Consider the following 16,557-nt stretch of genomic DNA (forward strand, 5'->3'; position numbering starts at 1 on the left):
CTGTGTATTTTATCTCATTACATCTTCCTCCTTCTTTCCTGAACAGACTTACTTTTTCAAGCCACAGCTTGTTGCTGGCAGACTTCAAACAAGGACCATCTGTGGTTTTATTGTGATTATGGTGTGAAAAAAATGTGAAAAAGATATTACTAGTAGGATTACAATTGGAGCCCGCTGAAACTGCTTACAGGACACAGTATTTGTTAAACATTTAAAATACATAATATATATCCTTTTGGAATCCTCTTTGGGTACAAACAGAAAACCACACGGTGATGTATAGTAACATTTCATATTAATAAGTTTATATAGCCTCATTTGTACGTTGCTTTGGATAAAAGCGTCTGCAAATTACATAAGCGTATTTATAAGTTTAAACAAAATTAAGTTCGGAGTCAGAAATCTTGTTTGTTGGGTTAATATTCATTATTTTAAAGTAACCCTAAGTTATATTTAACTAAAAATGACTACTACATTTATTTACATCCTGCAGTTTATGTTCTTGCACCTGCGTTTCTGCTCGCTAAATCTTATTAGCTGTAGCCCTGTTCCAGGACAAAAAAGAAATAATATATAAAACAGCTGAAACTAATTATCTTGACCTGTACAGGCTTATGTTTGCACTGCAGCACGGCTAGCTGTTACAGCAAGTTAGAAAAGCAGGAGCTCAAAACAAGTTCTCCACTGGCTGTTACTAACAAGTTTACAGTAGCACTGCAGAACAGCTAGCTGTTACAGGATATGTAAAAGTAAAGTTGGTATTTGTTCACCCTGTAACAACTGACCTTTGTAGATGATTATTGACTTTTCTGTTTTTCTTGTAATGTTGTTTATTTCGAACATTTACATCCTCCAATGTTCAATAGTTTTTAACAGCCGCTGCTGACGAGGCTGCTTTACTCATTAATTGCTTAAGTAATAAAGGGATCTATGGAAAGGACTGTCATGCACTTATGGAAAGTTTGGTAGCAAAATCCATAACACCGACTTAAAATCACGGTACTACCTGCATAGTAAGAGGGATTAAAAGGAAAGTGATGCCTACACCCCAACCAGCTGATGACACTACATCCTAACATCTGTCTTATTCTCTCTAATTTATAAGAGAAAATGGGATTACATAAAGATTTTCTATAAAGAAACAAATGTTTGCTCCAATTTCCCTTACAGTTTAAAGAAAACACAGCCAATGATGCAATGTTACCATGGCAACTTGGTATGAACACAAAAGGAGAACTAGATTAAATTGATCTGTCTGCCAAAAGCACCAAAGTTGGACAATTTAAGGTGTAAACAAATTTGTAAACAACCTGGCTAGTTAAACTATGACTACACTGACAACCATATTACTTTCAGGAAAAACAGAAAGTAGAAGCATATTGACCATGATTTCTGTGACTGCAGGTCATTTCATGTTTATACTGAAAAACAGCAGCAGTCTGTATCCAAATGCTGTACTCAGAGGACCTTGGTTCCTGCAATCAGCCTCCGGATGCACCATGACCTTTTGGTGAGAAACATGTTACATCCTTTCCCCTCTACAGCCTGTTTTTCTCTTTTTTTAATTTCATTTTACGATTGTTCAACATGACTACACAACTAGAGACCATGCTGATCTATTTACACTTGCAGACTGTACTGTAGCTCAGAGGTTTTAGAAGCAGGGTTCTGTGGACAGGTAAGATGTGGTTAATGGACTGAATTTATATAGCTTTTCCAGCCATACCAAGCACTCAAGGTGCTTTAAACTAGAGGTTGCAAGCAGTCAATGTCTTACCCTCAGAGTAAGAAGGATTCTTTTGTCACCGAGACTAGTCATGGTTGGACCAGTTCCAAATAAGATCTTACTAATTAAAGAGGACCTTAGATGAGTGAATTCTTCACTCACTCAAAAATGTATTCACTACAAAGAGGACCTAGCAGGAAATATAAAGAGGATGTGCTGGCATGCATGTGGAAATCTTAGATGACAGAGCCAAAAAGACCATTCTTCACAATTTGAAATAATTGTTTAACAGGTGTTAATTTTTAATTGTATTGTATCCACCCACTAAAGCGTGAACTGCAGCTGCACCTGTATGGCAAACTGTAATTTATAAAAATTATGAATATTACTAATAAAAAATGTTAATTGTATCACAACAAACAATTGTTTTTGGCTATTTGGGCAAACAATGTTTTCATGTTCCATTTTATCATTTTATTTGGCACATTCCTGTACTTTTCCATTTTCAGCTATTCTAAATAGTCACACATTACCACGTTTGCCATTAGCACTAGGATGCTGATGTTAGCTTTAGCCTCTACTTATTTGGCCAGTTGAAGCCACATTGCCTTTTTTGACTGATAGTGTTCATACCTCTGTTTATCAATATTTAATGTTTCTTTCATTCCACTGAATAATGCAGGGATGAGAAATAAATGTAAATATTTCATGTTCAGACAGTTTTATGGCCCTGACTGTATTTCAATAACTAATGGTCATTAGAGTTCTGGAAAATGGAAAGCTGCATAAATCACATTTGTTCACTACTCACGTTTCATGACTGGAGATCATACAGGGTGCATTATCATAGGATGAATCTGTAATTTAGGGTATCTCATGCGGGTATTTAAGTTCAGAGATATATTTCCTCAAGATGCACACCATACCATGTCAAGATAAATTTATCAGTTGAGTTTCAGCTTCAATCTACTTCTTATTCCCCCAGGCATTATAACTCTGGTATATCTGTGGGGGCTGCTGACGTGTACCTTCGATTCAAAGGAGTTGAAAACAAAACTGTTATATGGACGACCCTGTACAATCAAGGTAGAAGGTGGAACCAGGTCACCGTTCAACTGGGCCGCATCACTCAGCCCTTCCAGATCTCTTTGGCTAAAATCAGCCTCGGTGTGTTCAATGGCGTCTCTGCTTTTGATGATGTCTCCTTCAAGAACTGTTCGATGCCGCCGGCAGTGACTGTGTGCCCCAAGTACACGCATTTCCACTGCGTGCACACCAAAGCATGTGTGGAGCACCTGCAGCTCTGTGACCTTGTGGATGACTGTGGGGATGGATCGGATGAAGAAGGATGTTGTGAGTGTCATACCTTATTGAAATAAGAACAATCAGATTTCTAAAAGCATAAGCATGAAATGAACAATTATATAATATATACAAACACTGTAAAAAAGTATATGCACCGTGCCAAATTTCTTCTGATTTTGCTTATTTTGTCACTCTTAAATATTTTAGGTGAAAACAAACAAACAAACAAAAATCCTTAATATCAGACAAAGATGATCTGAATAAACTCCAAATGCAGTTTTAAAACGATGATTTCATTCATGAAGGCACAAAAAGCTATCCCAGCCAACCTATGTGTGAAAAGGTATTTGCTTAAATTATTTGAATAGAGCCCAATTGACAACATGAAGTAGGCCAAACGATTTTAAAAAGCAATAAATTATGCCCCCACATATCAAAAAATCGAAATATATCAGCCTGGAAAGGGTTAAAACGCCAGTCTTTGGGATTCCTTTGAGTTAGAGCCATTACCCACAAATGGACAAAACATGGAACAGTGGTTAACCTTCCCAGGAGTGGCCGGCCTACCAAAATTACTTCAAGAGCATCAACGAGTAATCCAGGAGGTCACAAAAACACCCAGAACAACATCTAAGGCATTCAACAGCATCACCTCTATCAGTTAAGGTCAGTGTTCATTCAGCAATAAGAAAGAGGCTAAGCAAAATGGCCTACATGGGAGAGTTTCAAAGCAAAAAAACCCTTCTGACAAAAAAAAAAAAAAGAAAGGACCACCGTATATCTTGATAATCAATGTTGGAATTATGATTATTGATTAATTAATCTTTAGCAATAATTATAATTGAAAATCAGAATTTGACAAAATTAATTTCTTAACCAAAATCCTCATTTATGAATCGAGACCAGAGATGTCTTCTGGTGTTGTAATTGTGGCTCAACGCCTTTGATAATTACAACCGTTAAATACTCAGTAATAATTGATAACTATTGCTGGAGATGTCACTGTTTAATCAACCGTTTCTGCTGAAACGTGTGGAACTTCAACCTTATCTTGACTGACAAATCACTCTTGCACAAAATAAACACAAAACACCTTGTGTTTATCTATGTGAACATTTATTAAACCACAGCCCTGATACAATCCGCTCTTCCGATTTAATAATCTTCACCTACTCAAACATGCAAAGTTCTACACAAAAAGGGGGTAAAATATCTAACTAAACAAATTAAAGCAAAACAGCAGTGGGTGTGTATGGGATCAAACCAGCAATTATGGCAAAAATAATAATATGACAAAGGGATGTGGTGGTGAGTGGAGGTGGGCAGCGTAGCTCAAACTACAATTCAGTCATAAAACATCCCCCAACTCTGCGCGGCGTGAGCACACAAAGCGTTATAAATTTTTTGTCGGCAAGCTAGTAGGCAGTAAAGTTGAAGACAAAGAAAATGGTGAATTTCACCATGAGGTTATTATAACAGTCCAGTCTCACAGCGCACCTGCGCTTGCTCTCAGGTGGTAAATAACCTAAATAAAGCACACACAAAGCTGGGTAGCACAGCAGCTTCCAGACATCCATCACAGCACATCAAAGTTTCAATAAAAGGTTGCATGTACATATAATTCAGAACACATTAGATTAAATGGCGAATCTAATCGCACTAAAACCTCCTCCACCCTGCCCAGACTTTTCTAAGAAAGAAATAAAAATAAAGGATGGCTTTTACTTGTCGTTGTCTTCCTTCTGAGCAGAGTTGAAGAGAGGAAAAAAAAAGTTGGAAGTTAATGTGCGTCCACAGTTAACTTCGGGAAGAGCGGTCAATTTTCGTCCTTGGCAAAAAGGAAAAATATGATCTGACCCTCAGCAGTCGACTAGAACCGAGCACGGAGGGAAAGTTGTGGTTTGGTTACGTGTTAAACTCACGTCTTCAGTCGGCAAAGGGAAATTTCCGGCCTTCTCATTCCAGAAACCTCGTTCATGAATTTTTCGTTGGCCAACGAAGGAGAATAAATGAAATCCACTTGGGACTCTTCTCCAGATGATGCTTCAGTTGCGTGGTCACTGCGTCACGGTGTCCAGCTGAAGGCAAATGGTGGGTCGTCTCATCCTCTGTTATATAGTTGACGGTGGCCTCAGGGCTGCGACGCCCCTGTCTTATCAGCCGCAGGGGCCGCTGGGTTTTGTAGGACAGACTATCCTGCGGTACAACATGGCCGATGATGTTGGAAAGGCATAGTGGCGTCCAACAACGTTCAAATGGTCCAATATTCAGCAAACAAGTGGTCCAACATCAACAAGACTTTTGGGAAAATGCTCCGTAAACTGATGAGACAAAGTGGATATTTTTGGAACATGTGCATGTCATCACACCTGGTGTAAAACTGACAGGATTTAAGAAAAAGAGCGTCAAACTGACAGTCAAACATGGTGGTAACACTGTGACGCTCTGGGGCTGCTTTGCTTCTTCAGGACGACTTGCTGTAATAGATGGAGCCATTAATTGCGCTCTCTACCAGCAAATCCTGAAGAAGAATGCCTGCCCAACATCTTCTCACTTTAACCTTAAGCACACTTGGGTTATGCAGCCGGAGTAAAATAAATAAATAAATAAACAAACAAAAAACAAATTAAAGGTTTTGGAATGGTCTAGTCAGGGTTACTGATCTACATCCCATTGAGATGCTGTTGCATGATCTTATGCCTGGTTCACAGGGCAGGATTTTCAAATTGTCGGCTGATTTTCAAAAAGAGATCCCACACGTGAGGTAAAGAAAAAAAACATAGATATAACAAGTTTGTTCCTACGGTGTGTGGTGTCCAACCACACGGCAAGCATCACACACCACACCCAAACCAATTTCCCTCACACACATTCAGATGTAAGACGGGACTTCTCGCAAACCCTCTTGAGATCAAATGTCAGTTCAGAATAATTCCCCTTTGTGTTTCTGTCACCTTGCTTTTTGATTGGCTATACATCATATTCAACAGGCTGGATGCTTGTTTGTCCTCGGGGAACACCCCACATGGTAGGATTTTGGCCAAGACAATCGAACATGTTGAATATCCCCTATTTGAGGTTGGAGTGGTCCCAACATCCATCTGAGCAGAATAGATCATTCTTAACACACCACACACAGCAGGAATATCTCAAAAGATTATCTTAAGAGCCAACACGATGATTGAGGCATGGCGGAAGGGGAAGAACGGGGCAAAAATCTGAATAAAAATCCTACCGTGTGTACCAGGAATTAAGCATGGAGGTCATGAAAAATTCTCCAATGTGACTGAAATAAAAACATTCTGCAGAAAAGAGTGATGACTAGGGTTAGATTCTTTTGGGTGGCTTTTCTATTGATAATGATAGCATTATTTGAAAAGAGCTTTTTGTATTTGCTGAAATATCTTATTTAAAATTTGTTTCATTAACTGAAACATTTCACACCACTGTATTTCATTTGGAAGCTTTTTCAGAGTTTATTACATTTTGACAATGTCTCGAAATTTTGGATGCTGGGTCACAGGCAAAGTATCCAAAATCTAATGATGTCCAATTCTCATCTGGGAACATAGGGTATATCTAATTTGTTGAAGATGACAGCTCAGAGCCTCTAAATCTCATTGTTTCGTGCAGCTCCAGAAATTCAGTGTGACTTTGAAGATGGACTGTGCAACTGGAAACAGGAAACAAGCGGAGAAGATGTGTTTGACTGGACCCTCATCCGTGGTCCAACTCCAACCCTAAACACAGGCCCCTGGAAAGACCACACGCTGGGGAACTCCTCTGGCCACTACCTCTACATTGAGTCTTCCCTCCCCCAGGGGTTCCAAGACAAAGCCGTACTGCTGAGCCCAGTCTTTCAACCTACCTACCAGCCTGGCAAGGATGGCGTTTGGTCTTATCAGCACCACTGTGCTTTTCGCTTCCATTATTGCATGTTTGGGTCACACGTGTTCAGCCTGGCTGTATACCAGAGGACGACTGCTACAGGCCATGGCTTGCTGCTCTGGGCAAAATATGGAAACCAAGGAAACTTATGGCACAGGAACACTCTGCACCTGCATAGTGCTCAACCTTTCCAGGTAAGTGATTGCAGTGACATTTCAGACTTTCTGGACTTCTGGTTTGTTAAGAGAGACAATGAGTATTTCAGTTTGGGTTATCTAGCTGTGCTAACCACCATATTCCTTAATCCTGTGATGCATTGCATGAATTCTGTGAATTCTGTTGGCAGCTTCTGTATAAAATCTAGGTAAAAAATAGTTACTCCTAACACTTTAAAATTGAAGATGCTAAACTATGCATATGTAATCTAGTGTCCCTTTCACTGCATGTTATAAACAGCTATAGCCACAGAAACGTCTTCTGGTTATAGGTGCAATCTAACAGTGCAACAAGTACTCATCTCCAGCATGGTCCTGCGGAGCTTCGACATGTCTGTGCATGTTGTAATGACCAAAAAATAAGAAATGTATCTAAACTGTCAAACAGTTCTGAAATTACAGCTCACCACATTTCATTAGGTACCAAAATAAGCTGCTTTACTGCAGCTGCTGCAGTCCTATCATAAGTCAGAGGCAGCCTGAACAACTCTTCTGCTTGTTCTTGCTTTTATGTATGTGCTATCAGTAAGAAGATAGAGGCCCCATCTTGATGGTGAGAATAGGGGGGGTAAAGTTCGTGCTGTGTTTGAAACTGCACTGCATCTTATCCACATAAGAATCTCAGATAACTTCATGCATTTTGAACTGTTGGGTGGCTGCAGATGCTGGATTTGTACACAATTGCCAATTCCATAGCTACTAACATAATTAGTCCAATAGCAGCACTGGCAGGAATAAGAGATACGATTTCCATAATCTTCATTTACATTTGTGTAACTTTATCTAAACGATTCAAATATGACCATGTCAGGAAAATCTTGCCAAGACGGCTGAACTTTATTTCAGGTTCATGAGATTCATTGTAATTGATTGTAGGTGTGAATTCAGGTGACTGAATGCGGAAATAGACTCAAACAGCGTTTTAACAAAATACTGCTGTACGGGTAAACACACTTATGCATCTTACTTTTTTGTGCTAACAGATTGTTTTTTGTTTTTTTCAGTTGATCTGTACAAGATTACTGTCAAATTAAAAGCAAGACAAGCATTGAAATAATTTATAATTGTCTAATTTTTTATACTAAATCTGGAATTTAATCAGGGATGTGTATTGTTTTGATATCAACTGTACATCTGTTTTTGGTCAGGACAGCTTTTGCTAAACCATGGCGGTTTTTCATTGTAACCAGCTGTAGAATACACATCTTAAAAAATATTTTGTGGTCCTAATTCCTTGAAGTCATTCACCTTGTCACAGATTTAGTTTAACCAATCACATAATTTCTTATAGCTTTAACCTAAAATGTTTTTTTTGCTGAGAACTAGTTTAAAAGTAGAGTCTAAAACAATAGGAGGGCATAAGTAATGTAAGAAAAAACGTTCCTAAAACTCCTGATCCATTTTTTGAGGAAAATGTGTCCAATCAGACCATTACTCTACAAATCAACATGACTCTAAAGGTAAAAAGTGAATTCTCGCAGCCAGCTGAGAGGTAGCGGTTACATAAGCTCATCAGGAAGGCCAGCTGTGTCCTAGGATGCCCCTTCGACCCAGTGCAGGTGGTGGGAGACAGAAGCAAAAATAACATCCCTGTTGGGCAATGTTTCCCACGCCAGGCATGAAGCTGTTGCAGAATTAGAGAGCTCCTTCTGTGACAGACTGCTGCGTCCTAGGTGCACAAAGTAGCAGTATCGAAGATCCTTCCTCCCAGCAGCTATTAGACTTTATAATCTTCACTGCTCCTGAATTTCCCCACTGTGGGACAATAAAGGATATTTCTATTCTATTCTATTCTATTCTATTCTATTCTATTCTATTCTATATTATAAAATATCTAAAAGTACATTATTTTAAATTTTTTCAGATATTGTGTTCAGTGTCTAGCTTTGGTTGAAGCTTTATGTCACTTTGATCACATCTAATTGTGAATCATTTGCATTCACTCACCTTGTTTAGCCACAGACAAACGTGAGCTCAGGGTAAACATAGCTTCCTGGCAGCTAAAAGCAAGTCTCTAGTGAAAGAAAGAGTCCTTATTTAGGAATGCAGTCCAACACTGCATGATGAAGGTCCATTTAATTGCTTTAGTGCTCAGCATCGATCACTGGAGATGGATGTTCTGGCGTCATCACTCATGACTGATTTCAACTTGACAGGCAGTTAAAGACTTTTCCACGGCTGGGCCACTGAAACAGGAGCTCCATTTGTTAATTTAATTGAATGCAGACAGGGAAACATTTAAAATATAGACTCTGATTATTTTAATTCCGGCAGAGAATAATCTGTCCGTACGCACGGTGAAAGGAAGGGGACAACATTTAAACACAAAAAATGGAAGCTGTATATGAGCTCCTAGATGTTTTTTTTATGTATTTACAAGCATAAAAGTCATTATAGTTGCAAAGAAACAGCAGCACATGCATATAAAAGTGTAACAAGTAACAAAGGCAGTAAGCTGATGAGATTTGTACAAGAATAGCTGTAAAGTAACAGCTGGTGTTTGAATCACAGCTGAGATGTGTTGTCCATCCATCCATCCATGCATCCATCCATACATACATCCATACATCCATACATCCATCCATACATACATCCATACATACATACATCCATGCATCCATACATACATACATACATACATCCATACATCCATACATCCATACATCCATCCAGTTTCTTAATTCAAACGTTAAAAACAGAAAAGTGTCGTTTTTCAGTCACTCGACCAAATATTTATTCATTGCTGAGGATATTTAAATAAAATGACTAATGAAACTGAAAATTATTGCTACCCAATTATCTGCTTTGAAAGCAAAGTCATGTAAGAAATTGTTGCATTACTTTCAGGGTAAAGGGTATCTTCTAGCAACATAATTCAAGACCACAGCTTATTTAGTCATTAAATAATTTTTCACTAACTCACAAATAAATTAGCAAGACCTTCACTAAAACTGTTCAAGGGGAACATTTTTAAAAATAGCAGATCCATGAAGTTGTTTTCCTATATATATATATACAGTACAGACCAAAAGTTTGGACACACCCCATTCAAAGAGTTTTCTTTATTTCCATGACTATGAATATTGTAGCTTCACACTGAAGGCATCAAAACTATGAATTAACACATGAAAATTATATACTGAACAAAAAAGTGTGAAACAACTGAAAATATGTCTTATATTCTAGGTTCTTCAAAGTAGCCACCTTTTGCTTTGATTACTGCTCCGCACACTCTTGGCATTCTGTTGATGAGCTTCAAGAGGTAGTCACCTGAAATGGTTTTCACGTCACAGGTGTGCCCTGTCAGGTTTAATAAGTGGGATTTCAGGCCTTATAAATGGGGTTGGGACCATCAGTTGTGTTGTGCAGGAGGTGGATACAGTACACAGCTGATAGTCCTACTGAATAGACTGTTATAATTTGTATTATGGCAAGATAAAAGCAGCTAAGTAAAGAAAAACGAGTGGCCATCATTACTAGAAATGAAGGTCAGTCAGTCCGAACAATTGATAAAACTTTGAAAGTGTCCCCAAGTGCAGTCGCAAAAACCATCAAGCGCTACAAAGAAACTGGCTCACATGTGGACCGCCCCAGGAAAGGAAGACCAAGAGTCACCTCTGCTGCGGACGATAAGTTCATCCGAGTCACCAGCCTCAGAAATTGCAGGTTAACAGCAGCTCAGATTAGAGAACAGGTCAATGCCGCACAGAGTTCTAGCAGCAGACACATCTCTAGAACAACTGTGAAGAGGAGACTGTGTGAATCAGGCCTTCATGGTAAAATAGCTGCTAGGAAACCACTGCTGAGGACAGGCAACAAGCAGAAGAGACTTGTTTGGGCTAAAGAACACAAGGAATGGACATTAAACCAGTGGAAATCTGTGCTTTGGTCTGATGAGTCCAAGTTTGAGATCTTTGGTTCCAACCACCGAGTCGGAAGAGGTGAACGGATGGACTCTGCATGCCTGGTTCCCACCGTGAAGCATGGAGGAGGAGGTGTGATGGTGTGGGGGTGCTTTGCTGGTGACACTGTTGGGGATTTATTCAAAATTGAAGGCATACTGAACCAGCATGGCTACCACCGCATCTTGCAGCGGCATGTTATTCCATCCGGTTTGCGTTTAGTTGGACCATCATTTATTTTTCAACAGGATAATGACCCCAAACACACCTCCAGGCTGTGTAAGGGCTATTTGACCAAGAAGGAGAGTGATAGCGTGCTGCGCCAGATGACCTGGCCTCCACAGTCACCGGACCTGAACCCAATCGAGATGGTTTGGGGTGAGCTGGACCGCAGAGTGAAGGCAAAAGGGCCAACAAGTGCTAAACATCTCTGGGAACTCCTTCAAGACTGTTGGAAAACCATGTCAGGTGACTACCTCTTGAAGCTCATCAACAGAATACCAAGAGTGTGTGGAGCAGTAATCAAAGCAAAAGGTGGCTACTTTGAAGAACCTACAATATAAGACATATTTTCAGTTGTTTCACACTTTTTTGTTCAGTATATAATTTCACATGTGTTAATTCATAGTTTTGATGCCTTCAGTGTGAAGCTACAATATTCATAGTCATGAAAATAAAGAAAACTCTTTGAATGAGAAGGTGTGTCCAAACCTTTGGTCTGTACTGTTTATGTATTTATTTTTGTGCATATATTTTGGTAATTTCTCCTGTTTTTAGATTTTAATCGAAGGCACAGTTGGAGATGATTTTGAAGGAGACATAGCAATAGATGACCTTTCCTTTCTGGACTGTCAGCTGTTTGATGGTAAACCTCCAACACATTAGATAAACTCTTTAGGGCCATAGCTCTTCAACTGTTTCTATTCACTGTTTTAATTCTTCCTCCCTGATTCTTATTGCAGGAGAGCTGCCCTCACTGATCACCCCAACACTGACCCCTCCAACCCCGACAGTCATACCCCACAGCTGCCCCGAGGGACAGTTTGTGTGTGGAGCACATGGGCAGTGTGTTTTTCTTAGCCAAGTTTGCGACCTCAAACATGACTGCTCTGATGGATCCGATGAAACAGACTGCGGTAAATGGTTGAAGTTTTTTTAATCAGCTTTTATTCTATCCTGCCTTGCTTTTTTCTAGATGTCTGCCTTTCTCTCTTTCAGTAATGGAAATATGCGATTTTGAAGGCGGTGTTTTTTGCGGCTGGGCAGTTGTTAGTCCTTCCTTCAGTGCGAACCATGCATTTCATTGGGCAGCCAACCAGGGGGAAAGCATTCATGATGGAGACCAGAACTCCCGTCCAACCAATGACCACACGCTGTGAGTACCTTTAGCTCAAATGTACGTTGCAATCACTACATTGACTAAGAAAAAAAATCTGTCAAACAAGAAGTTCTGACACTGCTATGGTAAGGATATAATGGTTGTAAAGTGTTTGTTTTTTATTCTAATTGCATTTTCAATATTTATCCACATTTTTACAACCGTATAACAAACTCTATAGTAGCTAATATCATGACCACAGTTGTGGAAGTTAAACTTTCACTTAATTAGTTCTAAGCTCAGTTCACACAGAATAAAACTTAATTTGTGTTTGTGGTTCAGCATCTGAAATTTCTATACTAAATTCACAGGACCAGCATGAACTACTTCTCTGTTGTTTATCAGTTTACTGTGAGGTAACGTCTTCAACAAAAAGCTTTTAGATGTTGGGATATCAGTGAGCACATTTTCTGTGTCATCATTTAGCAGAGATGTTCACAAGTCATTTTTTACGGAGCTCAAGTCAAGTCTTGAGTGTTCCCTTGTAAGATTCAGATGCTAGTCAGCCTCTAACTCTCTATACTGCTGTACTTTATGGAGACATGTACTGTTTTGTTCATAATTTAACAAATTAATTTGAAAAACTTTCTTTTTTTTCTCAGAATATTTAATAAAGCACATGAAGGAACTGTTATAAACTGCCACATTGTTTACTTTTTATATTAAAGAGAACCTGGGGAAACAGGTTTAATATCTACTTATGTCAAACGTTTGAGTGAATGCAAAGGAAATGGCTTTAATTTTAAGGAATCTAAGTGTCTTTATAATGACACCATTAACAGCTGCTAAGCCCTCCCCTTGTTCAAAATGTCCACTTATTCCTTACATACGGTGCACTATCCAGCGCCATGAGAAAGTTTTTGTATCCCTTACAGGTTTATCCTGTTTTTTACTTTTTTGCCACGCTTTAATGTTTAAGATCATCAAACTAACTATAATTTCAGACAGAGATAACAAAACAGGTGTTTTTAAATGAAGATTTCATTTGTTTTGGGAAAGTAAACAATCTTATGCCTATGTGAAAATATAAATGCCCTCCTTTTTAAATCATAAATTAACTATAATTACCCAGTTTTACTAGCCACATCTAGGTTTGATTATTACCTGACCAGTGGAACAAAATAAATCAGTTTTGCGAAAAGTATTTTAAGTTTGGCCCAAAATCTCAAGACTTAACTTGACTAAAGCAGTCCTCAATTAAATATAATTTAATGTTGCTGTTCTCCCAAGACAGCCACATTGAGGTCAAAGTTCTCTAATTGCACCTCCTAACTGTGCTCATCAGAAAATCTATTACGATGAAATTTAACTTGCTGCTATTCATTTGTTTGCTTCACTAAAAGCAATGTCATTGCTTTATCATGTGAGTGGTCGAAACTGAAAGTGTCTATACACTTTGTTCATAATGTTTTAGTAATGAATCATTTACATAGCAATTTTAAGTAATAATTCCCTTTCTTAGAACTACAGACACGACCTTCTTCGTTCTGCTTGGCTAAAACTTTGCATCACATTAAAACAGCTGCTGATAAGGAATGAATGAAATGGAGAGATAATATTTTTTGCTATTTGAATAATCCATAACAAGTGTTTGATTTAAGAAAATTGTCAGAAGGAATGGTTATTTCTCAGTTTCTCAGAAACTTGCATCTAGAAAAGCAATTTTTGAAAAATAAAATTGTTGGAACTTTGTAATTGTGACTTCTATTTTATTTTGATTATAAATATTGCTATTTTGTATTGTTCTTTCTATAGCAACAGCACTGAGGGTTGGTATATGTATGCAGACAGCTCAAATGGCGACTATGGTCAGACCTCTGATCTCCAAACACCAGTCATCTCCTCCACTGGGCCACATTGTACCCTGATCTTCTGGTACCACATGAGTGGATTCACTGTGGGAACCCTGCAAGTAAGAAAAAGAAGACAATTCTAGCAAGAGTTTGAGCTATATAAGATAATGTACCATCAGAGCCAAGGTAGAGATCTGCTGTTTTCAACTCATCTACAGGTGCTGCTCAGGCACAAAAACATCACCCATGTGGTATGGTCTCAGACTGGTAACCAAGGCAACAGATGGAAACGGGCTGAAGTGTTTTTGGGGTTATCAAATGACTTTCAGGTCTGTTGATTATTTTTGCACCTAGAATCTTGGGATATGTTATGTGGGGGATGTTAAATTATAAGTCATCTTGTTTACATTTGTCTTTAAAATTGGAGAAAAATTCTCACTTTCCAACTCTTTCTTAAAAACATATTCCATTATGTTTCTTTAAAAAAGCATTTTATACAACATTTCTTCCAGTTGTCATTTTCTAAATAGATAATTTGTTGTGTACCATAGGAGCTGATACTGTTATTAGTAAAAATTAACAATGGCAGTTAGTATTTTTCAACAAAATAAAAAAATAAATAAATGCACAATGATCAGGAACAAATACCTAACAATAGCAGTCAGCCTGTATATTAGCCTGCATCTACTGATCTGTGCAGATATGATGCCTATAGTGTAGATGAATTATTAGTTATACATACAAGATGTACAACTGCCTTGAATGTCTTAATTTATAGTGTGTGTTTGGCATACCTGGGTAGTGACTATTTGCATTTACTCAGTTACATTCCTTGTGTAACCTTTTACAAAAATCTACTTCAAGAAGCGGTATTACTGCACAATTTCTGACCACCTTACCAAATCTAGTTGAATTTTTCTAAGAATTGACTTAGTTAGCTAAACAATCATTATGTTAATAATTATGTTTTTCAAACAGGAGTAATAATTATGGCATTCCTTTGCTGCTGGTTGATAAAACCTGGGTGGATTACAACAAAATGTATTTTTCTGGAACCTGTCAGCTATCTTCTTACAGCAGAAATGTTGGTTGTGTGTGTAGAAGCTGTGTGGTGAACAGCTGAGACCGAGTTTTGCGGTTACGTCATTTTGTGGAGTTTGTTTATTTTCTGATTCAGCTGCCTTTGGTTTTAACTGTTTTTGGGGTTTGTAGAAATGGTTTATATCAGCTTTTAGACAAGATTCTATTAGTCCTGTGGATACCACATATGTTTATATTTAACTAATGGAACTTGCAGTAAAGTAAGTAGAGGAGAACAAAGTTCAATTCTGCCCCCAGTACTGGGGGTTGGGTTTAAAAATGACATAGCTATAAAAGCATATACCGTAGTTCAGGGGTGTTTTTAGGGTCTTGACACGTTGGGGGCTGCCCAGTTTATAAGTGATTTAAAGTTAAAATAATATAGGGCATGTTGTACCAGTTCTCTGCCTTGGTTGGTTTTTAATTGAATGCAAATTATTGTAAATCAAACAAAAACGGTTTACAATAATTTTACTTGGTTTTAAGTTTATGTTAGTTGTTGAAGTGAAGGTTGAAGAGAAATGAAGATCTGGATTGATTAAAAAACATTTTGCTGAAGCAGATAATCACACATTTTGTGGTATTTAGAAAAAACTTCATCTGAATTTCTACTGACAAAAGTTTTTCTTAAACTCTGAGATGTTTACTATGGGCCAATAAATGTGCTTCTTTTCATATTTCCGATATTTTTCACATCAGGATGCAAATCCAGCTAGAAGCTCACAGAGAGGTTTCCTACTGTTTTCTATCATGGCCAGGCCCTTTATCTTCACCTGTACCTCAGATGAAAGTCCCTCTGCTCTCTGTCCTTCATCATGATCCTGATGATGCTCTTTAGAGTAAACTTCCATTGAGTCAGCATTAAGGTTTTACCGCTAAGTTCAGCCTGGGTTATGCCGCTCTGCTTCCACCTGTTTCTGTGCAGACACACGCACCAGAATCCCACTCTCCAGTTGGCTCTGCGGCCGCTCTAAAACGAGCATTTTCCCCTATTGCAGCCCTGTTTGAGCCCATCAGTTTAACTTTTCCGGTAATGAACGAGGCAGGCAGACGGCCCAGAACTGAACAGATGTTCTACACTTCTCCAGAATGGACAGATTGTCAGTCCGCTTCTGCCTGCGCATATTGCGCAGCGGTGCTGCATGTGCGCAAATAACCCATTTTTGTCCTTTTCTTTTAACTCATTGTCAGGTTAGGTGGACCACTCAGTGAATATGGAATACAACAGAAACAAATCTGATTGTTTTTAAATAAAAATGTTATTTTGTTC

At 38.5% G+C, this 16,557-nt stretch overlaps 1 protein-coding gene across 1 annotated transcript in view; it reads left to right on the top strand.

The window, feature by feature from the left end:
• Positions 1-16,557, top strand: part of malrd1 (MAM and LDL receptor class A domain containing 1) — a 92,670-nt gene that overhangs the window by 11,325 nt on the left and 64,788 nt on the right. The window contains exons 8-15 of the mRNA XM_047349058.1: positions 1,405-1,510; positions 2,712-3,079; positions 6,665-7,113; positions 11,814-11,901; positions 11,999-12,172; positions 12,255-12,411; positions 14,170-14,326; positions 14,426-14,536. Coding sequence (XP_047205014.1) covers positions 1,405-1,510; positions 2,712-3,079; positions 6,665-7,113; positions 11,814-11,901; positions 11,999-12,172; positions 12,255-12,411; positions 14,170-14,326; positions 14,426-14,536 — 1,610 coding nt within the window. The remainder of the gene's footprint in view (positions 1-1,404; positions 1,511-2,711; positions 3,080-6,664; positions 7,114-11,813; positions 11,902-11,998; positions 12,173-12,254; positions 12,412-14,169; positions 14,327-14,425; positions 14,537-16,557) is intronic.

Source organism: Girardinichthys multiradiatus, chromosome 21 (assembly GCF_021462225.1).
Source record: "Girardinichthys multiradiatus isolate DD_20200921_A chromosome 21, DD_fGirMul_XY1, whole genome shotgun sequence".
In the NCBI taxonomy this organism is placed as follows: domain Eukaryota; kingdom Metazoa; phylum Chordata; class Actinopteri; order Cyprinodontiformes; family Goodeidae; genus Girardinichthys; species Girardinichthys multiradiatus.